Source organism: Rhinopithecus roxellana, chromosome 17, assembly GCF_007565055.1.
Source record: "Rhinopithecus roxellana isolate Shanxi Qingling chromosome 17, ASM756505v1, whole genome shotgun sequence".
Lineage (NCBI taxonomy): Eukaryota > Metazoa > Chordata > Mammalia > Primates > Cercopithecidae > Rhinopithecus > Rhinopithecus roxellana.
Window position 1 is genome coordinate 4315439 of NC_044565.1, and position 27186 is coordinate 4342624.

The window sequence follows — 27186 nt, forward strand, 5'->3', positions numbered from 1 at the left end:
TAACGTAAAATGTATGCGAGTATTTTATAAGTAACCATTAGGCATGCTTATTTTTTTATTTTATTTTATTTTTTTGTAGGAGATGGAGTCTCGCTCTGTAACCCAGGCTGGAGTGTGGTGTTGGCGCTCTCGACTCACTGCAACCTCTGCCTCCTGGGTTCAAGCAATTTTCCTGCCTCAGCCTCCCTAGTAGCTGGGACTACAGGCACGCGCCACCACGACTGGCTAATTTTTGAATTTTTAGTAGAGATGAGGTTTCCCTATTTTGGCCAGGCTGGTCACGAACTCCTGACCTCAGGTGATCTGCCCGCCTGGGTCTCCCAAAGTGCTGGGGTTACAGCGGTGAGCCACTGCGCACGGCTATGCATGACTTTTTTTACACTTATGAACGTGACCTTAAAAAATTTTTAAATGACAAGTCAGTGTTTTGGCCCATTTAATATATTAAATGTCCTGAAAGAAAGTTCCTTGCTTTATACTAAAATAGACTTAATGATTAATCCAAATATCTGACTTTAATTTGTCTTTCCTTAATAATGCATTTTACTAATGCATAAATGGAATGCATTCAGAAACAATTGCAATGAGTGGATTAAATTAGAAATGTAAAGTTTTTGATATTAACATATACATTGAAAATAAAGGCCGGACATGGTGGCTCACGCCTGTAATCCCAGCACTTTGGGAGACCCAGGCAGGCGGATCCCCTAAGGTCGGGAGTTCGAGACCCGCCTGACCAACATGGAGAAACCCCCGTCTTTACTAAAAATACAAAATTAGCCGGGCTTGCTGGTGCATGCCTGTAATCCCAGCTAATCAGGAGGCTGAGGCAAGAGAATCGCTTGAACCCGGGAGGAGGAGGTTGCAGTGAGCCGAGGTCAAGTCATTGCGCTCCATCCAGCAACAAGAGAGAAACTCCGTCTTAAAAAAAAAAAAAAAAAAAAAACGCGCTTTGTTTTTTGTTTTTTTTTTTTTTTTGAGATGGAGTCTAGCTCTGTCGCCCAGGCTGGAGTGCAGTGGCCGGATCTCAGCTCACTGCAAGCTCTGCCTCCTGGGTTCACTGCCATTCTCCTGCCTCAGCCTCCTGAGTAGCTGGGACTACAGGCGCCCGCCACCTCACCCGGCTAGTTTTTTGTATTTTTTTTTAGTAGAGACGGGGTTTCACCGTGTTATCCAGGATGGTCTCGATCTGCTAACCTCGTGATCCACCCATCTCGGCCTCCCAAAGTGCTGGGATTACCTTTTTTTTTTTTTTTTTTAGTTGAATACAGGCAGTGACAGGACCTGTACTTACAGCCACATTTTACCATAATACGTTTCTAGGAAGCTTTCGAAAGATAGATCTGAAGAAACTATATTAGCATTTGGAGTTACATTAAAATCTCAGGACTTCGGTTTTATTGTAACTGTTTTAGTTAATTTAGGCCTTTTTGCAGCTCATTTGGGTAGCCGATTTCTTGAAGTTATCCAAAGGCCCTTGTAAACAGTTGCTGTTCTTTCTTGCACTTCTGTTTTCCCTGTCCCCTGTGTCTGGAGGTCTGAGAATGTCTTTCAAACTTTTCATTAAGGTGTTTGGTTTGTGATGGCGTAGGACAGTGCAGTCCTCTCTGGATGAAAAGCCTCCTTTTCTAACTGTTGGCATGTGCCACTTAAGAAGTTTGATGATAAAATTTGTCATCAGGGCTTGGTCTTTTCTCTAGGTAACAGAAAGGGGAGGTGTGTGGGGGTGAGCATTGAGGGGCAGTGCTCCTTTGAGGCTATGGGTTTTTAGAATCTAGAAGTGCTTAGACATCTGTGACACCCTGTCTTTAATTGCCTCAGTTAAGGAGCAATGTAGATATCAAAGAGATTACACTAATTAATTTTAAACCTAACGGATTTTACCTAATAATGACATATGGGTCATGAGAACTACAGAATTCTTGTTACTTAATGACCTTGTCAAAACCTCAGCAAAAAGAGACCACCAGACTGTAGTGAGGCTTGTAGCAGCATAAGGTCGTGTTCCTAGGATGACTGCAGATCTCTCCCCAGGCCTCTCGGTTAAATGTCTCCCAGAGAAAACTTAACACTGCCCACCTGGCCATAGGCCCTTGACCCCCCTTTCTTGGAGCATTTACAAAAAAAGAGCTTACAATTGTGAGTCCTTCCTCTGTCCCCTTGACATGTATGTGTTCTCTCCTACAATTCAGGAGTATCTTTCTTAAGGACCTGAAAGCCATTCCTTTGAAGTTTAATCATCTGGAAGGTTACTTACTGTCTCCCATTCTTGGTGGGAGGGTACAATCCTGACTTCAGTGATAATCGCTGGCTAGCTGACACAGCTGGTCTAATCACTTTTATGCTGACTGACTTTGAAATTTTTTGCATGCATTCCGGCTCTTTCACCCTCCCTTATTCTCTCTGTAAGCTGCTCAATTACCTCTGCATTGAAATGGAACGCTGCTCTTTCCCCTACTGTTAGTAATTACTGAATAAAATTGTTTTTCACCACTTTAATGTCCAGTTTTATTTATCTTTGACAACTTTCCCCACCCCGTACGCACACAAAAATTGTAATGGACATAAAGGTACCAACACTTTATTTTGCTAAATAAATTAAACATATTAAACATCTTATGGTTATTTCATAAAAGACACTTTAACATCAAAAAATTAGAAAGGATATCATTATTTTTGTTTCGTTGGTTTGTGTTTTTTTTTTTGAGACAGAGTTTCACGTCATCACTGGCTGGAGTGTAGTGGCACCATCTCAGCTCACTGCAACCTCCGCCTTCTGGGTTCAAGCAATGCTCATGCCTCAGCCTCTGAGTATTAGCTAGGATTACAGGCACGCACCATTATGCCCGCTAATTTTCGTATTTTTAATAGAGATGGTGGTTTCTGCCATGTTGGCCAAGCTGGTTTCTATCTCCTGACCTTGAGTGATTCATCTGCCTCGGCCTCCCAAAGTGCTGGGATTACAGGCATGAGCCACTGTGCCTGGCCAAAGATATACTTTAAAAAGCCAATCTACTTTGAATTCCTTTACATTTAGTGTTAAGAAAAATCCCTTTTATTGCCCGTGTTTTGTCCCAGATGGTAAGAATAAGCCCTGGTATCCCAAGGCTCCCAATATTGGCACAAATTACAGTGCAACAAAGTGACACAGGAGCTGCGGACCACTAGACATTCGGAGACTGATCAGGCTTGGGACAAAGACATCTCCTAGGTGATCATCCTAGCTGGAGGATTAGGGGGCCTTTTCCCCATCCTTCCTGGTAGCTTATACAAACCCTAAATGTATATGTGCCCCTAGGTAGGGGGAGGGAGCCCCAGTTACAACTATTTTCTGCCTACCTACCAAAATAGGGGCTTAGAGGCAGAATTAATTTGGCAGGAATAATTCCCTGTAAGTACACATTGAGATTACAAATGAATACTTGCATTATTCACTGGAAAGTTGTTTAACACACATACCCTAAAAATACAAGCATCTGAAGAGTAGCCATGTCTTTGAAAAAGTGCTTTTATTTTAAAATAGAGTCTCACTCTGTCACCCAGGTGGAGTGCAGTGGCATGATCTCGGCTCACTGCAACCTCCACCTCCTGAGCTCAAGTGATTCTCCTGTCTCAGCCTCCTGAGTAGCTGGGCCTATAGGCGTACACCACCACACCCGGCTAATTTTTGTATTTTGTAGAGACAGGGTTTCACCATGTTGGCCAGGCTGGTCTCTAACTCCTGACCTCAGATGATCCACCCGCTTGGGCCTTCCAAAGTGCTGGGATTACAGGTGTGAACCACAGCACCTGGCCTGAAAAAGTATTTTTAAAATGTTGCCTCCAATTCTTTTGTAGCTCGTAAGCATGATGATTAGATTTTCAAAAGCACGTGTGAGATGTGCCTCCTCAAGCCTTGTTATGACCTCAGCATATCCAGATGTGCTAGAGTGCAGTGGCACAACTATAGTGTTTAGTGATCTGTGACACCTTGTCTTTAATTGCCTCAGTTAAGGAGGAGCATATGTATCGCAGATATCACACTAGATAATACAAGAACTAGAACTGCAGCCTTCTACCTCAGCCACCACCATCACCCGCTGTCCACACCCCCCACAGCCCCCCCACCGCCCCGAGTAGCTGGGACCACTGGTACACTCTATCACATCTGGCTTATTTTTTGTAGAGGCGAGGTCTTACTATATGCCCAGGCTGGCTAATTTATTTGTATTTTTGTAGAGACAGGGTCTTGCTGTGTTATTTAGGACTCATTTCTCTCAATACAATTTTGTAATTTTTTCCTATGTCTTTATTTTTGTAGAGATGGGTTCACTGTGTTGCCCAGGCTGGTCTTGAACTCCCAGCCTCAAGCAATCCTCCAGCCTCAGCCTTCCAAAGTGCTAGCAATACAGGATTGAGCCACCACACATGGCCTTAAGTTTTAATATAGAGTTTAGAAGTAGTCATTTAGAATTTATAATTTGATACAACATTTAGAGTTATCAAGTTCCATAAAGAAAACGAGATTTTTATCAGCATTGCCTTGAATCAATAGACCAATTTTGAAAGAACTGACAATTGCTTAGTTATGTCTTACATTTTATGAATATGTAATATCTCTCCATTTATTTAGGACTCATATCTCTTAATACAATGTTGAAATTTTTCCTATGTGTCTTTCATTTATATAAATATCTTGCATATTTTATAGATTTATTCTTAAGTATTTTGTATTTGCATTTGTTTTCTGTTGCTGCATAACAAGTTACCACACACCTAGTGTTTTATTTCTTCCTTTCCAATCCTTAGACTCCAGTTTCTTTTTCTGCCCTGGTTAGGAGCTCCAGCACTAGGACATTCAATCCTGTGTTAAATAGAAGTGGTTTTATTGGATATCCTTGTCTTGTTTCCCCAGATGACTATAAAGTTTTCCCATTTAGGATGATATCTGGAGATTTTATATACAGTTGTCCCTCAGCATACATGGGGCCTTAGGTACCAAGACCCCTGCATATACCAAAATCCATGCATATTATATGAAACTCTATTGGCAACTCTACTATATGAAAAGTGGGTCCTTTATATACACTGCTTTCTGCACCCCTACGATACTCCCAAGTCTGGTTGAAACAAATTCTCATATAAGTGAATCCTTGTTTTTTTTCCCCTAAGAATTCACCTTTTACTGTAGGTCATAATTTTTCACTCTTATTTTTATTGTTTCTGTTTCATCAATTTTCACTCAATCATATTATATCTTTATTCCTGCTTTCTTTTTGATTATTATTTTATCTTTAACTTCTTCATTCATTAATTTTGATGCATCTTTTCTATTATAAGTATTTATGGCTATAAATTTCTCTTGAAGAACTGCTTTAGCTGAATCCTATAAGTTTTAATGTGTGGTATTTTTATTTTCGTTCAGTTATTTTACAATTTTTATTATAATTTATTCTTTAACCTATGAGTTACTTAGAAGTGTTTTTAACTTCTAGCTTCACTGCCATAATGTCATAAGTTTTGGTCTGTATAACACCTATTCTTTACAATTTTGAGGTTTTGTGTATAAGATTCATTTTTGTAAATGTTCCATTTGGGCTTTAAAAATGTAAATTCTCTCATTGTTAAATCTATACATGTCCAGTAGGTCAAGATTATTCATTGTAAAGTTCTTATTTTCTATATCCTTGCAGATTTTTCTTCATCTGTTTGATAAAACAATCAAGTAAAGTAACTTTAAATCCCTCACAATGATGTATTTCTCCACTTCTTTTACAGTTATATCACATATTCTTTATTTATTACAAGGACATTGTACATAAGTGTCTAAAGTTGTTTTCCCTTCCTAGTAAGTTATTTAGTAACTTTTTCCTTTTCTAATGATGCTGTTTTTCCTAAAGTCTTTTAAATCTTTTTCTTTAATATTCATATAGCTATAAAATCTTTCTTAGTTTCTGTCTAATGAGCCTTTTCTTTTTTCATTGTTTTTTCAGCATTTCACAAGCTCAAGGCTCTGTATTACCCTGATTTTAGTCTGGAGGACACCAGTACAAAATGTGGGTCACTGTCTGTCCAAGGCAGTGGTGAGGGAAACAAGGGTACAATTGGAACTGTTTCTTTTCTAATTTCTCCTCTCACAACCTTCCCAAGCTGCTTCCTGCCCCAAACCCAAGACACCAACTGTTATGGTTTGAGTGTGACCCCCAAAATTCATGTGTTGGGAACTTAATCCTCAATGCAACAGTATTGAAAGGGGGGCCAAATGGGAGGTGCAGAGGTCATGGGGGTTTGCCCTCATGAATGGATTCATGCTGCCATAAAAAGGGCTTGCAGGAGCTGTTTCTCTCTCTTCTCTGGTTCCACCATGTGAGGACATGGTGCTCTTCCTTTTCTTGCCCTTCCGTCTTCCACCAGTGGGGACACAACAAGAAGGCCCTCACCAGGCCACACGGCAATGCCTTGATCTTGGACTTCCCAGCCTCCAGAACTGTGAGGAATACATTTTTGTTGTTTCTAAGTCAACTAGTCTCAGGTATTTTGTTATAGCAGCACAAAACATACTAAGACACCAACCCATAGACCAGCACCTAGTCCCACAAACTCCACCATCACCATTGCATCTGCAGACTGTTTTTCACAATTTTCTCTGTTACTTGCCACTTTGTTAACATTTTACCATATTTATTACACTATTAGCTATCTATTCTTTCTTTTATCCATCCATCAGCTGATTGTATCTTTAGACACAGTTCAAAGTAAGTTGCAGACTTCACTGGTTTTAGCCTGTTTGGGCCACCATAACAAATTATCATAGACTGGTGGTTTATAAACAACAGAAATTTATTTATCACAGTTCTTGAGGCTAGAAAGTACAAGATTAAGGTGCCAGAAGATTTGGTCTGCTTCCTGATTCACAGATGGCTGTCTTCTCACTGTGTCTTCACATAGTGGAATCGGCAAGGGAACCCTCTGGGTTCTCTTTTATAGGGGCACTAATCTCATTCAAGAGGGCTCCAACAGAGGCCTCATCTTCAAATACCATCACATTGGGGATTACGTTTCAACATATGGAATTTCAGATTATCAACATAAATTTGGGGGGAACACAAACATTCCATTTATAGCACCTTCTGAACACTTCAGCATACAAATCATTAATTAGAATGTAATATTTTTTGCACTACCATTTTAAGGTAAATTTTACATACAGTGAGGTACAGAATCTTGAGAAAACAATTTGATGAGTTCTGAAAAATGCAGGAAATACATACACCTGCATCACCCAAATCCTTATGAAAACATAAAACATGACTATACCCTAGAAATTTCCCTCCGCCCCTGCCCATTCAATCCTCATCTGCATCCAGAGGCAACCATTCCTCTGACTTTTTTCACTATAAATTAGTTTTGCCTGATTTAAACATGGTTATGATTTATAAATAGAATAAATGCTGTTTTGTATAAGGCTTTTTTCACTCAGAAAAATGACTTTCTTCATTTTTTTTTTATGCTAAAATTCCCTTTTTTTTAGTTTTTGTATCTCTTGCTTTTTCAAAATCTTAGAGGGAAAACATTCAGTCATATGAAGTATGCTATTAGCCATAGTTTTTGACATGCCCTTATCAGATGGAGGAAATCTATTTTTTTGTTTTGGAGGGGTTTTATTGTTATTTATTATTGATTTCTTTTTTAATTCCACCATAGTTAGACAACATACTTATATTATTTCAATTCTATTATATTTGTTAAGGTTTATCTATTAAGGAAATCTTTCTGTTAAGGAAATCTATCTATTCCTAATTTGCTGAATTGATGTTGGATATTATCAAATAATTTTCTGCATCAGTTGATAAGATCATATAGATTTTCTTGTTTTGACTCATAACATGTTGGATTGCACTGATTGATTTTCAAGTAGCAAACCACCTTACATTTCTGATATGAACTCCACTTAGTTGTTGCATATTATTCTTTTTATATTGTTGGATTTGATTTTAAACAGTTAAGGATTTAAAAATCTATGTTCAAGAGGGATATTGGTCTGCAATTTTCTTTCTTTGTTTTTGACTGTTTTTGGAATTGGGTTAATGCATGCCTAATAAAATAATTGGGGAAGTGTTCCTTTCTTTTCTGTTTTCTGCGTCAGAGCATATAAAACTGGTATTTCTTCCTTAAATGTTTGGTAGAATTCTCCAGAAAAACCATCTGGGGCTTGAGATTTCTTATTTTAGAAGGTTTTAAGCTATGAATTTAATTTCTTCAATAGTTATTGTTCTGTTAGATTGTATACTTTACCTTAGATAAGTTTACATGGTTTGTAGTTTGTGAGGATTTGGCCTTTTAATCTAAGAGTGTTTCATAAAATTGACTTACGGTTTTGGTTTTTGTTTTTTTTATCAGTACAGTCTGTACTGAAATATCCTCTTTCATGTCTGATTGGTAATTTGTATCTTTTCTCCTTTTTCTTTTCAGTTTTGCTAGTGATTTATCAATTATCTCTTCAAATCATTAGATTTTGGTTTAACTTTATCGTTTTTCTGCTCTTATCTTTCATTGATCTCTGCCTTTATCTTTAATGTATCATTCTTTCTGCTTGTTTTTTCTAATTTCTGAAGGTAGAAGTTTATTTATTTGAGATCTTTAAGTATTCAGAGCTCTAAAATTCCTATAAACACTTCTTTAGCAGTATCTCACAAATTTTGCTATGTTGCATTTTCACATTCATCCAGCTCAAAATATTTTTTTTTCTTTCCTTCCTTCCCTCCCTCCCTCCCTCCCTCCCTCCCTCCCTCCCTCCCTCCCTCCTTCCTTCCTTCCTTCCTTCCTTCCTTCCTTCCTTCCTTCCTTGTTTCTCTCTCTCTTTCTTTCTTTCTTTCTCGCTATCCTTGCTTTCTTTCCTTTTTTTTTTTTTTTTGAGATGGGGTCTTGCTCTTTCTCCCAGTCTGGAGTACAGTGGCGCAATCTCAGCTCACTGCAACTTCCTCCTCCCTGGTTCAAGCAATTCTCCTGCCTCAGCCTCCCGAGTACCTGGGATTACAGGCACGTGCCACCACACCCAGCTAATTTTTGGTAGAGACAGGGTTTCACCATATTGGCCAGGCTGGTCTCAAACTCCTGACCTCAAGTGATCCACCTGCCTTAGCCTCCCAAAGTGCTGGGATTACAGGTGTGAGCCACCACACCTGGCCTCAGTTCAAGATATTTTCTAATTCACTTCATGAATTCTAATTTGACCTATGGAATTTTTAGAGGTATGTTGTTTAATTTCTAAGTATTTGGAGGTTGTTGTTGTTGTTATTTATTATTGATTTCTTATTCAATTCCATTATGGTTAGCGAATATACTCTGTATTATTTCAATACTATTACATTTGTTAAAGTTTATTTTATAACCCAGTTTATGGTTTATCTTGGTGAATTTTCCATATGCTTTGGATATTTGTGCATACCTATTTAGGACCATTATGACTTTATGGTGAATTTACCTTTTTGTAGTTACATAACATCTATATTTATCTCTGCTAATTTTTTACTCTAAGGTCCACTTTGATACAGTCACTTTGGCTTTCTTTGGTTTAGCGTTTCTTAGTATTTTACCAACCTTTATTTTTAACTTACCTATATCATGTTTAAAGTGAGTTTCTTGCCAGGGGTGGTGGTTCACACCTGTAATCCTAGCACTTTGGGAGGTTGAGGTGGGAGGATCACTTGAGCTCAGGAGTTCGAGACCAGCCTGGTTAATATGGTGAAACCTCGTCTCTACTAAAAATACAAAACTTAGGCGGGCATGGTGGAGTGCGCCTGAAATCCCAGCTACTCAGGAGGCTGAAACAGGAGAATCCCTTGAACTTGAGAGGTGGAGGTTGCAGTGAGATGAAATTGTGCCACTGCACTCCAGCCTGGGTGACAAGAGCGAAACTCCATCTCAAAAAAATAAATAAATAAAATAAAATAAAGTAAAATAAAATGAGTTTCTTGTGGAGAACACATAGCTGGATCATATTTATTCATTCTGACAACCCCTTTGTTTTATTTGGTAAATTTATCCCACTTGCATTCAATGTACCTATTAATATGTTTGATTTTAAGTCTATCTTTAACATTTTTTCTATTCATTCTCTTGTTGCTCTTCTATTTTTTTCTTTTCTGCTTTAACATTTTGGGATATTCCATATTTGATTTATTTATTGTGTCTTTGAATATTCATTGAGTTTTTAATTTTAGTTTTTATATTTTTCAGTTCTCAAAATTCCATTTGGTTCTTCTTTATGTCTTCTCTTTTTTTACTGAAATGCTCTACTTTTTCCATTTGTTTCAAGGGCATTTAGTGTAGCACTTTTATAAAGAGCTGTTTTGAAGTCTGTCAGATAATTCCAACATATAAGTCATCACAGCTTTGGCATTTGTTGATTGTCTTTTCCCAGGCAATTTGAGATTTTCCTGATTCTTCGTATGCCAAATAAGTTTGAATTGTATCCTGGAGATTAGGAATAATAATATGCTATAAAGCCTCTGTTAAATCTTAGTTAAATCTTATGCAGAATGTTTATGTTTTTGTTTTTTTTTTTTTTTTTTTTTTTTTTTTTTTGAGACGGAGTCTCGCTCTGTCGCCCGGGCTGGAGTGCAGTGGCCGGATCTCAGCTCACTGCAAGCTCCGCCTCCCGGGTTTACGCCATTCTCCTGCCTCAGCCTCCCAAGTAGCTGGGACTACAGGCGCCCGCCACCTCGCCCGGCTAGTTTTTTGTATTTTTTAGTAGAGACGGGGTTTCACCATGTTAGCCAGGATGGTCTCGATCTCCTGACCTCGTGATCCGCCCGTCTCGGCCTCCCAAAGTGCTGGGATTACAGGCTTGAGCCACCGCGCCCGGCCATGTTTTTGTTTTTATAGGTAATAGACCTGGTTAGGTTCAGGCCTCGATTTCTACCCACTGTGATTCCAGTGCCTGTTCAACTGAATGCCTTTGCAATGCTATTTGAATCTTAGATCTGTACTACCAGGGACCAGTCAGGACATGGATGAATTATGTCTATTCAACGCTCAAAAGTCTTTGGCATGCCAACTATGATCAGATCCATGCATGCGCAACTCAGTGGTAAGCCCAGGGGTTCAGAAATTTATGATGTCACTTTTGTAGGCCCCTTCTTCATTATGGTCTCCTAGAAATTTTTCAGGTCCCTGGAGCTTTATTTTTTGGTTGTCCAACCAGAAAGCTTGAGCTTCAGTTAGCCCCACTTCTGCACACGTTTGCAATTGTACCTATGTCTGGGCTTAGTGGCAGGAAGACCACAGAAAAAAGAAAATTAAAAACTTAACACTATTTCAGTGGTACTTTGAATTCTCATTTTCATCACCAGTATGCCTCCTTTAATTATTTTCTAGAGTCTTCAAACAATTCCATGCATCCTATCTAGATAAACCTATATTCAGGGGATATAGTGTGCTTTTACTATGTTACCCAGAACCAGAAATCCCAATATATATAAATTTTAACCACCAAATACCTTAGTAATATTGTTCTATTCACTAAATATTTACTTAGAATGATCAGTTTCTTCATTCTCCGTTTTTTTCTTATAACTCAAACCTTTCACCTGAGATTTGCTGCTATCAAATTCATTCTTTCTAATTTCTAAATTTATTCAGAATTCTCCTAATTTGCTCATAGTGACCTCTCTGTTTTTGTTTTCCTAAATATGTCTTATAGATCACCTCCATTTTTGAATAATATAGTTTCAAAGTATAGAATTCTAGTTCGGAAGTTTTATTTTCTTTCAATTTATTGAAGATACAATTTTATTGTCTTCTGGATTCCCTTGTTGCTGCTGTGAAGACAGCTGGCAGTCTAATTGTCATTATTCTGAAGGTAAACTTTTAAAACTTTTCTGTGGCTACTTTACATATTTTCTCTGCTTTTCTGTAGTTTCAGTATGGTGTGTCTTAGTCTGGATTTCTTTTAATTATCCTGCATAGTATTTGTTTAATGTATTGATCTGTAAATTGGTGAGTTTCAACAATTTGGAAAGGAAAAGTCTCAAAGTCTCAGCCTTTTCTTTCTTTTTTTTTTTTTTTTTTTTTTTTTTTTTTTTGAGACAGAGTCCTGCTCTGTCACCCAGGCTGCAGTGCAGTGGCACAATCTTGGCTCACTGCAACCTCCACTTCCTGGGTTCAAGTGATTCTCCTGCCTCAGCCTCCCGAGTAGCTGGGATTACAGGTGTGAGCCCCCATGCCTGGCTATTTTGTATTTTTAGTAGAGACAGGGTTTCACCATGTTGGCCAGGCTGGTCCTGAACTCCTGACCTCAAGAGATCCACCTGTGTCGGTCTCCCAAAGTGCTGGGAATACAGGCGTGAACTACCACACCCGGCCAGTCTTTTCTTTTCAAATATGTCCTCCTCCTCATTCTTTTTTTCTTCTCTTCTTATAATTATTATTAGTTATATGTTAGACATTTAAATCTATTATTTATGTTTTTATAATAATCTTTTCTGTAACTTCCCTTTTTTGGGGTGGCAGTCTCTCTACGATGTACTCTGGATAATTTCTTCTGACTTATCTTCCAGTTCACAATTTTCTTTTAAACCCTGTCTACTCTATTAATGCCATCTTATTACTCAAAGTCTAATCGGATAATCAGAATCACTAGAAGATAAATAGATAGATAAGATGACAGATGATAGCTAGATTTACAGGGATTTGACCTTATGCAATTGTGGGAGCTGTTTAAAACAGTCTGTAAAGATCTTGTCTGATATTGGAGCTTCAGAGCTATAAGGTGGGGCCAGGCACAGTGGCTTATGCCTGTAATCCCAGTACTTTGGGAGGATGAGGTAGGAGGATTGCTGACACCAGGAGTTTGAAACCAGTCTGGGCAACACAGTGACACCCCATGGGAATGCAGTGAGCTATAATTTTGCCACTGATGGAGCAAGACCTTGTCTAAAAAACTTTTAAAATCTACAAGGCACATATTCAGGAAGGGAAGTTGGATGTAAAGTGGGGAGAATGAGGACAAACTAGAATCCCTGAGCATAAACCATAACCTGTATTAGTGTCTTAGTCTGCTGTACTTTAATGATGTAGGCGTTGTGCAGGAGAATCTTGAGCCCTTTATCATGGAACTAAAGACATGCTTGGCCCAGAATTTAGAAAATCTGAAGGAGGATCTGGGGTGAGTTATATCAGGTCTTGTTGCTGTCCCATATCAACAAGGCAAACCAGTAAACAACAATGTGCATGAATTGCAATAGCATCTTCTGCCCCTTCACTGACCTCCCGAATGTAAAAAGCAATATGGCTGCTGTTTTACTTCCACCTCCCAAATTTTATGCAAAATCTATCTTGTGGTTCACTCTAACTAGAAAAATGCAGGGTAAGAATCCTGGAAAACATGGGTTAGCCTAGCTAAGATGACATGTTACAAGATCACCAAGTATACCCTAAGATGACATGTTACAAAATCACCAAGTATACACTTTTTTTTTTTTTTTTTTGAGACAGAGTCTTGCTCTGTCACCAGGCTGGAGTGCAGTGACACGATCTTGGCTTACTGCAACCTCTGCCTCCCGGGTTCAAGTGATTCCCCTGCCTCAGCTTCCTGAGTAACTAGGACTACAGGAGCCTGCCACCATGCCTGGCTAATTTTTTGTATTTCAGTAGAGAGAGGGTTTCACCATGTTGGCCAGGATAGTCTCGATCTCCTGACCTCGTGATCCGCCCACTTCAGCCTCCCAAAGTGCTGGGATTACAGGCGTGAGCCACTGTGCCTGGCCCAAGTATACACTTTTTAACTAGGTACCTGTAAATGTCTCTTTAACCCATATTTAGTTTTCAGATAAAAGCAATAGCAAAGTCATGCCTCAGCCTAACATGATGCAACAATCCCCCATTCAGCCAAAAACATGCTACCCATTTTCCCAAGAAAGGATAAAACGTACCTTTTTCACTTTTGGGTGATGTTCATTCTTCTTTGAATTCTTCTTTTAGCTCAGTCACATGCCTCCTTTTATATCCCATAACTTAAACGAGATATAAAGTTAACTATTAACATATTTTGTGTCAGATGGGAGGGGAATGGTAGAAGGGAAAATTTTAAATATATGTGTGTGTGTGTGTGTCTACACCCATATTTCCACAAATTTATATCAAATTAAGAATGATATATTCATAAATATTGCAATCATTTTTGCTACTGGTCATGTAGTTGGGAAGCAGCATCATTCGTTTGGGGTAATTCCTGAGGTTCATTGCCTCATGCCAAGGAAATCAAGGATGCAGACACACAACGACTGAGTTTAAGAGCAGAAGTTTAATAGGTGAAAGAAAGAGAAAAGCTGCCTTGTGCAGAGGAAGGGGTCCCCAAAATTTCCAGGTTCAGGGAGAGATGTGGGTGGTTTTATAGATGAGCTTGAGGAGGTGGTATCTGATTTACACAGGGTGCAAAGGATTGGTCGGACCAGGTGTGCCATTTATGTGGTGCTTGAAGAAGGTAGCAACCTCACCCTAATTTTTGACTATGCAGATGTGTTTGGTACGTGACTGGCGCCATGTTGCCTGTTCCCTGACTATACATGTGGTGACAAAGAAAAGGAAAGATACAGCCTCCGTGTTGGATATGCCTGGCTCCTAGGTAGCCCTTTTCTATTGGCACAGCTGCCGGCATTTACCTCTGCAAGGTTCTAGCTTGCTTTTCTATATCTGCTGCTTGATTTTTCAGGCTGCTCTTTGTTAGAAAAGAAATGATTTTGGAGCTGCTTTTTTATTAAAAGGGAAACCTTACTGAGGACTCTCTTACCCTCATTAACAGCCTAAACAATTTCTTTTAAGCTCCTGTATCAGTTGCAGCTGATACTTGTACAACCACCTTCTGCTCCTACCCTTTGCCATATTCTCTGCTCTCCCAAGCTGGTCTTGACTCCTTGCTGGGTGTGAGGCAGGAGAATAGGGTCTGTAGGCAGGGAACTTTAGGCCAATTCGTGCTGAATCAAGGAAAAACACCAAGGTCTCGGGGCAGGGAATCTGAGGCCAATTCACGCTGACTTCCCAAAGCTGGATCCAAAGGAAAACACCTGGGTCTGGGGGAAGGGACCCTAAGGCCAATTACTTGATACTAGTAAATATCCTAAAGCTGAACCAAAAGGAACCCCCTCCCCCCATCTCCTCACACCAGAATAGCAAAGGATCAAAGGCTACTCTCCCTACAGCTCTCTCCCCTCTACCACATCTCAGATGGAAAAGAAAAGTGCCCTGGATTGGCTGAGGGCCTAGTAGGGACCATCGCTTCATCTACATAGGGTGCCAATACACCTCAGCCTTTAATTAGCCAGAGACCAAATCCTTCATCTATAGGTACCTCAAAAGGAGTACTTAAAACCCAGAAAACTTTGCAACTGGGCCCTTGAGCTGCTTGCTCTGGCCCATTCCCACCCTTTGGAGTGCTTTCTCGCTTTAATGCATGCCTGCTTTTGCTGCTTCGTTCCTGTGTTTCATTCCTTTGTCACTTTGTGAGTTTTGTCTAATTCTTTGTTGAAAAGACCAAGGACCACCACAACTTATGCTCAAGTACCCTCCTTCTGATAACAGGTGGTTTGCCTGAAGGGTTTGGGGCACTTTCAGTGCTGCCTGTGGTGGTGGTGTTTTCTATTAACTTCAATCATGGAACATAGGATTACTTAGTCCCCTGCCCGGGAAATCACCTGCATTCTAGACATACTCTTCCTTAACTTCACTGTGTAGTCAGGATAACTTGTTAGTTAGGATTAACCACCCCTGCCAATACAATAAGCCCCTTCTTTACCTGTTAATTCCCTAGCATGAGGAACCCCAGGTGGCCAAACGGCAGTCTCAACCTCAAGTTTAATGGACTCATTGTCATGCTCCTTGAGGCAAACATTCCTACTTTCGGGATTAACTCTACACTGGTGGTTCTCAAGTGAGGAAGATTTTGCTCCCCCAAGAGGACACTTGGTCATGTCTGGAGACATTTTGAGTTGCCACAACGGGGGAACAGCAGCTACTGACATCTAGCGGTAGAGGCCAGGGATGCCGCCAAGCCTTCTACAGTGCGCAAGACTGTTCCCAATTATCCAGGCTGAAATGACAGTAATGTTGAGGTTGAAAAAGTCTGCTCTAAACCAGCAGAGCCCAAAGTCGTGGAGATAGGAAGCAAACATTATTCTAGGGCATCACTAGGAATAATACAGAGAGGATCTACCCCCCCTTGCAAGCTTTGATTCCCAGACCCCATGCCTCCTGGCTATGGGAGAAACAGCACCACGTATTGGTGATTGCTGATTTATAGCACGTACTCATGAGGTATTATACCTAGCTCATACTGGAACGGAGTTATCACAGGCCATTTCACCATTTTAACATGTCAGCTGCTTTATTTTATTTTGGTAAAAGAAATATAAAATTTGCCATTTCAACCTTTTTTTTTTTTTTTGAGATGGAGTCTCCCTCTGTCTCACTCTGTCGCCCAGGCTGGAGTGCAATGGCACCATCTCGGCTCACTACCACCTACTCACCTCCGCCTCTCAGGTTTAAGCGATTTTCCTGCCTCAGCCTCCCGAGTAGCTGGGATTACAGGTGCCTGCCACCTTGCCTGGCTAATTTTTGGATTGTTAGTAGAGACATGTTGGTCAGGCTGGTCTCGAACTCCTGACCTCAGATGATCCACCCACCTTGGCCTCCCAAAGTACTGGGATTACAGGAGTGAGCAATTGTAGCCATTTTTAAGTGTGTAATTCAGTGACATTAGTTACATTCACATTGTTGTGCAACCATCACCATTACGTATTTCCAAACTTTCCCATCACCTCAAACAGAAATTCTGTCACTTTTAAGCAACAATTCCCCATTTCACCCCCTCTCAGTCCCTGGTAACCTCTAATCTACTGTCTGTCTCTATACAGTTCTCTATTCTACATATTTCGTATAAGTGGAATCATACAATATTTGTCCTTTTGTGCCTGACTTATTTAACCTAGCATACTATTTTCAAAGTTCAGCCAGGATACAAAATTCAGTTCTGACAGCATGTATCAGAGCATCATTCCTTTTTAAGGATAAATAATATGCTATGTGTGTATCACATTTTATTTATCCATTAATCAGTGGATGCACACTTGGTTTGTTTCTACCTTTTGGCTATTGTGAATAATGCTGCAATTAACATGAATGTACAAATATATGTTTCAGTCCATTTTCAATTCTTTTGGGTATATACCTAGGAGTGGAATTGCTGGATCATATAATAATTTTATGTTTAGGCCAGCTGCTTTATAATAATAGGGAATTTCACTTATCTATTGCTATACAGGATAGCAAATTAGCTAAAACTTTGTGGTTTAAAAAAAATTGATCTTTATTATTATTATTATTATTATTATTTTTGAGATGGAGTTTCACTCTTGTTGCCCATGGAGTGCAATGGCATGATCTAGGCTCACTGCAAACTCCACCTCCCGGGTTCAAGCGATTCTCCTGCCTCAGCCTCCCAAGTAGCTGGGACTACAGGCATGTGCCACCACGCCCAGCTAATTTTGTATTTCTAGTACAGATGGGGTTTCACCGTGTTGGCCAGGCTGGTCTCAAACTCCTGACTTGAGGTGATCCACCTACCTCAGCCTCCTAAAGTGCTGGGATTACAGGCATGAGACGACACAACTGGCCCAACATTGATCTTCTTATATCCTCTGTGGGTCATGAATCTGTGAGCTGCTTAGCTGGGTGGTTCTGTCCCACAGTTTCTCATGGGATTGCTGCCAAGATGTCTTCCGGCTTGCTTAGTGCTGGGAGATCTGTTTCCAAGGTACCTCACCCACATGGCTGGCTCTCCACAGGCACCTGAGTGATTCATGACATGGTGACTGACTTCCCTTCATGCAGATAATTCAAGAGAATAAGGCAGAAACTACAATGTCTTCTTATGACCTCACAAATCACGCATCATCACTTTTGCCACATTGTATTTGTTAGAAATAAATCAATAAATTCTATCCACATTAAAGAAGAGGGGACTAAGTCTCCACCTTTTGCAGGGAGAAGTGTTAAGGAATTTTTGAATACATTTTAATATGACCACACCATCCACTGATTTTGGTTTTTGTTTTTTTGTTTTTTTTTTTTAAATGGAGTCTCACTCTGTCGCCAGGCTGGAGTGCAGTGGCGCGATTTCGGCTCACTGCACCCTCCGCCTTCCAGGTTCAAGCGATTATCCTGCCTCAGACTCCCGAGTAGCTGGGACTACAGGTGCACGCCATCCCGCCCAGCTAATTTTTGAATTTTTAGTAGAGACGGGGTTTCACCATGTTGGCAGGATGGTCTCTGTATCTTGACCTCGTGATCCACCGATGTTGGCCTCCCAAAGTGCTGGGATTACAGGTGTGAGCCACCACACCCGGCCCCATCCATTGATTTTTTAAAATTTCAGGATTATATTTTTTATTTCTAGAAGTTCTACTTGGTTAATTCTCCCCAGTTCCTCGATGAGATTTTTTATAGTTTCTTTTTTATTAGTTAGATATTACCATATAGTAAACTACTTAAAAACTTAGTGACTTAAAACAGGAACCGTTTATTTAGCTCACAATTAATGTGGGTTAGTAATTTGGACTGGGATCATCTGAGAGTCTTCGGTTCTCTGCAGGACTCCATCATGTGTGTGCTCAGCTGTATGCTGCCTAGGAGGCTTTGCTTTTAGGGTTTTGCTAGCTGTTGACTGGGTGTTTTCGCTCTCCTCCATTTGCCTTATCTTCCACATGTCTCTCCCTTATCGTCAGCAGGGTAGCCTGAACTTATTGTCCTGAAGAAAGCAGGCATAGAAGAGAGAGCAGACACATACAAAGCCTCTTGGGGCCTTGGCTTGGTATTGGCAGGCCACTTCTGCATTCTACTAGCTAAAACAAGCTGTTCTAGCAGGCAAAGTCAACTTAGATTAAAGAGGAGGTGAAATAGATCCTACCTCTTTGTGGGAGGAGCTGCAAAGTCACACCGCAAAGGACGTGGATACAGGGAAAGTTGGAGAATTTGGGGCCATTTTTGGCATCAATCTAACACAAACATATGTAGCCTTTTATATAGTCTTTGTCTGAAAATGCTAGTGTCTGATGCCTTTGCAGGTCAGATGTTTCAGCTGCTTTTTACCTGCTAATCGAATTTTCATTTGTGTCTGGTTATCTTTTGCTGTATGCTGGACATTTTATATAAAAAAAGTGTATGGTAACCATTTGAGTTCTATAATAGTGCTTCCTGCTAAAAAGGGAGTAATTCTAGTTTTCATTTCCTTAATTCATTTTTTCCTCTCCATTTTTAGTAATGATTCATGTTCCACAGGTGATTGCCTATAACATAAACAACACAGGAAAGTAGAATTTCCCCTGGGAAGAGATCTGGTTTCAAATAGTTCCCTTCACTAATTGGTAGAGAGATCCTGATTCATGCCAAGAATCAGTCCCTTCACTTACAGAAGCAAGTCAGGTTCTCTATCACTGGCCCAACCTAGGGTTTGCGCCTTCCTTTCTACTATTGCCTTAAATGGCATTACATTGAGTGAAACTGAGCAATTCCCGGTTCTGCAACAGCATGCTCTATTTTCCTGCCTTAGTACAATTCTCTCTACTTAGAATGTCCATTTACTTTTAACTTCATCTTTTCCTATGGAAATATCTCAAGACCCAGCCCAAATACTCCCTTCTCAAAAAGCCTTCCCAACTGGATGCAATTTTTTCCCTCTTCTGAATCCTGTTAGTATTTGGTACTTTGTAATGGACTTTTTGGTCTTGAGGTAACTTGTGTATTCATTTTAATCCCATTCAATTGTAGAGACCCTACAAGTTACATGACCAGACTACATATCTGCTTATTCATTTCAAAAATGTGGATGGTAATAGAACATCTTTTACAGGGCTGTTGTGAGGATTAAGTTAGCTAACATATGAAACGCAATTTCTAAGGAATAGTAGTGGAGTGCTCAGATAAAATGTTAGCTGTTACTACCATACCTTGTAAATACTGTTATTTTGATGGAACAGTTTTCACCAAGGTGAAAGCAGAATCCTAACAAATCATTTTAAAAATTCTGGGGTGGGGCGGGGTGGCTCACGCCTGTAATCCCAGCACTTTGGAAGGCCCGGGCGGGCGGATCACGAGGTCAAGAAATCGAGACCATCCTGGCCAACATGGTGAAACCCCGTCTCTACTAAAAAGATGACCAACATGGCGAAACCCCGTCTCTACTAAAAATTCAAAAATTAGCCGGGCGTGGTAGCACGCACCTGTAATCCCAGCTACTCAGGAGGCTGAGGCAGGAGACTTGCTTGAACCCGGGAAGCGGAGGTTGCAGTGAGCCGAGATCATGCCACTGCACTCCAGCCCGGACGACAGAGCTAGACTCTGTCTCAAAATAAATAAATAAGTAAGTAATAAATTAATTAATTAAAGTCTACTATCTGAGGTAATGGACGAAAAAGCCGACGGAAGGGCAACAACGGCGGCGCCTGCGCAGAGCCGAGGCGAAGGTGGCAGGGAGGGAGCGGGCTTGCACAGAGCCGCGGAGGGCGGCTCGGCGCATGTGCGGGGCGGGTGGGGCTGCGCGGGGCGGAGCCTGTGGCCCTGGTGCGGCTGTGGGTCCGTCTTGTTGCGTACGAGTTGTCACTCTCTCGGGTTGTTACTCTGTAGCTTCCCGACTCGCGAAAGGGAGGACCTGTCTGGGTCATGGATTTTGAGAATCTTTTCTCAAAACCCCCCAACCCGGCCCTCGGCAAAACGGCCACGGACTCTGACGAAAGGTGATCCCACATCTTTTCATCCTTTGAATGCAGGGGCTCAGCGGGACTCCGCCTCTTAGTTTCTTCTGGATTGGAGGCCGTCCGGAACCACGTCCGGGCCGAGTCGGGAGAGCCCGTGGGGAGCACGTGGGCCGGCCGGACGCCACCGTCTGACCTATAGAGGTCGTGCGGGGTCCGGGTGGGAGCAGAAGCTGAACACGGGGCTCAGGCGTAGGCCGCCACGGCCGGGGCTGCCGAGAGCCTGGGCGGGGGAGCGAGGTGGAAGCGAGAAGGCTCCAGAATGCACCTCTTTCTCTGCACAGCAGCGGGTTAGGAGCCCGCTTCTGTGGTCTGGTAGCGTCTGTCTTTACTATTGTTGCCTGTTTCCACGAGACCGTAAACTCCCAAAGGACACTGATTTGACCGTTTTCACTGACACATGCTAGGCTCTTTTCTGTAGAAAGGACGAAACCACAGTTTATTAAAAGGTAAAGAATAGGGAATACTCTGCCATTAGTCCACTGATTGGCATGGAAAGACCCTAAAGACCACAATAAAGCAACAGACATCATTTGGACTTAATATTTCCATTAGGTTGGAAAAGCAAAGGAGACTTTTGGTCAAATGGCCTTAATTTGTAGATTTCGTTTTTGGAGCAGTGCATAGTGCTTACACCCAGATATTCACTTTTTATTCTTTGAATTTGAAATGCTAAAAACTATCTTTGTTCTTAAACCTACGTCTTTTATTTCCCTCAACTGAGATATATTTCCAATTATGGTTGATTTTACCTCTCGATATTGCTCAGCTGTTCACTCTATCTCAAATTTTAACTGATCATCCAGAGCTTTACCTCGTGCTTTACATGAAATCATTTAATCCTCAAAACAAACTTAGAAGATGATGCTGTCTTTGTTTTACAAATGGGAAAATGAGGCACGGAGAGGCTAAATAACCTGCCGAGATTGCACAGTGTAAGTTGGAAAAACTATGTCCAGGACCCATGATTTTATCACCAAGCTTCTCATGCAAAATAACTAAAATAAAATTAGGCCTATAAATATTGGAAAGAGACAAAGACTAATTACTTGCAGATGATGTAATTTACTAAGAAAAATAACTGGAACTAATTGATACGTTGTAAAATACATAAGAATTCATCACCAAAAAAAAAAGATAACGTGTAAAAATCCCAACAACAGCTATCAGTTTGAAAGTGTATTGGACAAAAATTCCATTCCCAAAAACTTGACTGCAATACATAAAAGACACTTGGAATTTTGCCAAAATGATGGGTGAAGGATGGTATGGAAGTATGGTGAGCTGTCCATATTATTTGCCCATTTTTCTTCTTTTTGATCTTTTTCAAATTCTAGGATCTCTTATCTGCGAGTACTTTACTCCCAATTGTCATTTGTCTTTGCCTATGGCATTATTTTTCAATGTATAAAGGAATGGGGATGTTGTGGTTTTGTTTTATCCAGTCAAATGAATCAGTCTTTTCTCATATGGTTTCTGTTTTTTTTCCTAGTAATTTGTGATGGGAGTACTTCTCATTTATTCAAAAAATCGTATTCAGCACCTGCTATGGCTTTGGGGATATAGCGGTAAATGAACAAGAGATGAAAATTTCTGTACTAATGAATTTACGTTATTGGGGGAGAGGGAGAAAACATTACATAAATATATTGTATTTAAATACCCTGAGAAAATGAATGAAGGGTAAGGGGAAAGTAAGTACTGGTGGGATGGTAGGGAGGGGGCAGATTTTTTTATTTTGTTATTTTTATTTTTTTGAGCAGAGTCTTGCTGTGTTGCCCAGGCCGGGGTGCAGTGGTGCAATCTTGGCTTGCTGTAAGCTCCACCTTTCACTTTTGCACCATTCTCCTGCCTCAGCCTCCGGAGTAGCTGGGACCACAGGCGCCTGCCACCACACCCGACTAATTTTTTTGTATTTTTAGTAGAGACGGCGTTTCACCATGTTAGCCAGGATGGTCTCGATCTCCTGACCTCGTGATCCACCCACCTCAGTCTCCCAAAGTGCTGGGATTACAGGCGTGAGCCACCGTACCCGGCCGGGAGGGTGTAGATATTTTAAGAAGGTAGATAAGGAAACCCTCACTGATAACGTTGGTAAGTTTTAAAAACCTGTGTAGGGACCTGAAGGAGGTGAGGGGGTTTCATAGTCTAGAGGAGTGGAGAAGAGTCTGTGTAAAGGTCCTCAGGGGAAGTGAGCTTGGTGTGATTGGGTTAGGGGAGCAAAGTGGCCAGAAGGACACCTAGGATGGAGTAAGAGGGACTTGGAAGTCTGCGAGGTATTGGGGTAGGGTTATGGGAGCCCAATCATGGAGTAACTGGTAGGTGCCAAAATAAGGACTTTGGCTTTTACTCTGAATGAGACAACAGACCATTGGAGGGTTTTTCAGCAGTGACATTTGAAATATTTTAGCAGGGTCATTCTAGTTGTATTGAGAGTAGACTGTAGGGGTGCCAGAGCCGCTCGGATTGTTGTATTAGTGGCAAGAAGTGGTCAAATGTGGGTATGTTGAAGATAGAACAAACGGGATTTCCTCCGAGATTGGATGGGGATGTAAGAGAGGAATCAAGATTGACTTTAAGGTTTTGGTGGGGATCTTGAGAGGGATGGCGTTGCCAGTTTAGATAGCAAGAAGGATTAGGCTTCAGAGAGAAGAGCAAGAGTTCAGTGTTGGATGTTTTAAGATTACATGTGTCTAGTAGATGTTCAGGTGGTTATGTTGAGTAGGAAGTTAGCTCTGTTTGGTTTTAAGAGGAGGGGTTTGGGTTGGAGACTTGGATATTGAAATCAACTACATACAGATGATATTCATAGTGATGATATAGAAAGGGATAGCCTAGAATGAGAATATAGACAAAGAAGAGAAGAGATGAGAACTGACTTTTAAAGTTGTGAAGATGAGGAACCAACAAAGGAGACTAAGAAGTTGTAGCTGTGAGGAAAGAAGAAATTAGAAGAGCCCACTATCTCTGAAGCTAAGTAAAGAACATGTTTTACACAGAAGAGGTGGTCAACTCTGTCCTATCCTGCTCATAGGTCTAATATGGGTGCTGAGTATTGTAGACCTTCATAGTGAAAGTAGACATCTATTTAGAATGGGCAGTGTTGAATAATAGTGTGATTGTAGGGCATATACTTGGGAGGCCTGCCTGCCTGCTGGGGCTCAGATCTCAGCTCCACCATGTATTAGCTCTGTGACAAGCTACATATCCTTTCTGTGATTGTTTTCTCATCCATAAAATGGGCTTTTAGTATATATGTCATAACACTGTTGTTTGTGATAAGTATTACGTGTATGGAGCAGCATCTGGCACAGAGTAAGCATCATTCAAGTGTTGGCTGATGCTGTTACTGCTATCGAGGTCATTATCGTCATTATTCCTCTGCCTAAGGAGAGGTTGCCTCCTACTCCATGAGGTGATTCATTACTGGAAACTATAACAATAAAGGTTCACAAGTATTTGGGATTTTTGGTTCTTGTAATGGTGGCTTTGGTAGAAGGCTCACAACTTGGTACCTCATCTGATGGATGTAACTCAGGAGCTCTGAGTCAGTGTAAACTGTTGAATTGGACAAAGCTGTGAAGCCTGAGCTCCTGTAACTTTGAAAGAAGAGCCAGAGAGCCACTGTTCACATTCTAGTTGTGCTGTCAGTGCTTTCCCTTTGTAACATGTTTCCTTGAGACGGGACATGTTGCCCAATTCCTTGCCTTTATCTGGTGTATAACTCATATTTTAATTCACAGCTTTTCCCAATCTTGTGTTCAGTAGTCACCACTTACTAAGACACTATTTTCTTCAGCTCCCTGTATCTCTAATATCAACCATTATTTAGATACACCTATACATTTTATTGGCTTCTTTGTTCACCAGATTCTTTTATTTCCCATCCCTCTTGGGTTCATATTTAGTTTCGCTGGAATATCCTCAAGTAATTGTCTCAGACTGTTGTATATATGCATGGTCAACTTCTCAGTCCTGTAAGTCTAAAAACAGTTCTTCTTTTTTGTCTTTACACTTAAATGTGTTTGTCTTGCTCCTAATCTCAAAAGGCACTCTGCATTCTGCCTAAAATACCCTTCTCCCTCACATTCCTTTCTCCTCTTTGTTGGCTAACTCGTAAGTATCATGTAGGCTCTAAATGCCTCTGGTCCCCAAGTCTGGGTTGTGTTCTGTGTATATGCCCCTATACTTACCATATACCATATTGAAATAGCTTTATTTTTTTCTCCCAAGCAGATGGAAAGCTCTCAGAAGACAGTGACAGGGTCTGTATTTTTCATTGTTGTGGTCCAGGGCCTAAGGCCTGGAGCCTGTTGAATTAATGGAATGATGGATGAATGAATGATTTATATAGCTGCTAATGCTTGAACATTAAGGTGGTATAATCTAAAATTTTAGTTTTATAGGTTATTCATAAACATGTATTGACATTTATTGGTCATCATAATTTTGTACATTACCTGGAGTATTTGGTGTAGAATTTGAATTTGTAATTTCTTTGAGGATAAGGTGAAGACAAGCCAAAGCAGCAAATTGTAACACTGTGGTATAAACTCTTCCGGTTGAAAAAACCCTTTTGTGTTACTTGATATTTTTGCAGAATCGATGGTGAAATAGATGATGCAGAAGTTGAAGAAACACAAGAGGAGAAAATTAAACTGGAGCATGAGCAAATTCCCAAAAAAGTAAGATTAAGTTGACAACTGTTTAAGTTAACGCATTTTTTTTTCTCAGTTTCACATGGAACAACATAAAAAGAAAAAAACAGATAGAAATGGACATGAGAAATTAATGAAGGATCCTACTTGTCTCATTTTAACCAGCATTCGGGACCCAGTTACTTAAATCAAAGAAACCTGGTTATACTTTTTAAAGAAATTATTATTCAATAACATTATTGTCATTTAACATGACCTATTTTTAATAATTGCCTTTATTTTGGCTTTTGTTTTTTCCAAAATGGATTGTAAACAGTTTCAAAAGCTTCTTTCAAGTTGGGTTAACATTTTTGAGGGTTATGATTTGTTAACTTAACCAACCTTAATGATTTATAGCTTAAAGCCTGTATTAGTTCATTAGGGCTGCCATAACAAAGTACCACAGACCAGGTGGCTTAAACTGGGCGTGGTGGCTCACACCTGTAATGCCAGCACTTTGGGAGGCTGAGGTGGGTGGATCATGAGGTCAGGAGTTCAAGACCAGCCTGGCCAATATGGTGAAACCCCGTCTCTACTAAAAATACAAAAAAAATTAGCTGGGCATGATGGCACGCGCCTATATGCCTGTAGTCCCAGCTACTAGAGAGGCTGAGGCAGAAGAATCACTTGAACCCGGGAGGCAGAGGTTGCAGTAAGCCAAAATCCCGCCACTGCACTCCAGCCTGGACGACAGAGCGAGACGCCGTCCCCAAAAAAAAAAAAAAAAAAAAAAAAACCCAGAACTTTATTGTCTCAAGGATCTGGAGGCTGGAGGTCCCAGCACAAGGTTTTGGCAGGGTTGGTTCCTTCTGAGGGCTGTGGGGAAGAATCTATTCATTCCTCTCCCCTAGCTCCTGATGGAGTGCTGGCAGTCTTTGGTGTTGGCTTGCAAAAGTATCATCCTGATCTCTGCCTTCATATTCACATGGTGTTCTCCCTGTATGCCTGTGTCTGAATTGTCTGAATTTCCTATTTTTTGAGGCAGAGTCTTGCTCTGTCACTCAGGCTGGAGTGCAGTGGCACGATCTCTGCTCACTGCAACCTCCTTCTGGAGTCAAGCAATTCTCAGCCTCCCAAGTAGCTGGGATTACAGGTGTGCACCAACACGCCCGGCTAATTTTTGTATTTTTTGTAGAGACAAAATGTACATGGGTTTTGCCATGTTGCCCAGGCTGGTCTCGAACTCCTGGGGTCAAGTGATCTGACCGCCTCGGCCTCCCAAAGTGCTGGGATTATAGGCCTGAGCCACTGTGCCCAGACGAATTTCCATTTTTTATAAGGAACTCAGTCATTGAACTGGGCCCACCCTAATGACCTAATCTTAATTAATTACACTTGCAATGGCCCTATTTCCAGAAAAGGTCACATTCTGAGGTATTAGGGATTAGAAGTTCATTATAAGAATTTTAGGAGGGCACAGTTCAACCCATAACAAAGATAATGTCTATTCCTGTCTTGCCCTTCTTTTCTGTTTTTGAACATGGAGAAACCCCATCTCTACTAAAAATACAAAATTAGCCAGGCATGGTGGCAGGTGCCTATTACTCGGGAGGCTGAGGCAGGAGAATTGCTTGAACCCGGGAGGTGGAGGTTACGGTGAGCTGATATCGTGCTACTGCACTTCAGTCTGGGCAAGAAGAGTGAAACTCCGTCTCAAAAAAAAAAAAAAAAAAAAAATTTGAGTTTTAACACACTATGGAGGAATG

General features: G+C 40.8%; 1 protein-coding gene and 1 pseudogene across 1 annotated transcript in view; both read left to right on the top strand.

The window, feature by feature from the left end:
* Nucleotides 1–3825: 3825 nt before the first annotated feature.
* Nucleotides 3826–3922, top strand: LOC115894472 (annotated as a pseudogene).
* Nucleotides 3923–20555: 16633 nt separating this feature from the next.
* ZC3H8 (zinc finger CCCH-type containing 8) overlaps nt 20556–27186 on the top strand; it is a 42995-nt gene continuing 36364 nt past the window's right edge. Inside the window, exons 1-2 of the mRNA XM_010386341.2 lie at nt 20556–20765; nt 25384–25468. Of these exons, the coding sequence (XP_010384643.1) occupies nt 20692–20765; nt 25384–25468 (159 nt within the window). The 5' untranslated portion in view covers nt 20556–20691. The remainder of the gene's footprint in view (nt 20766–25383; nt 25469–27186) is intronic.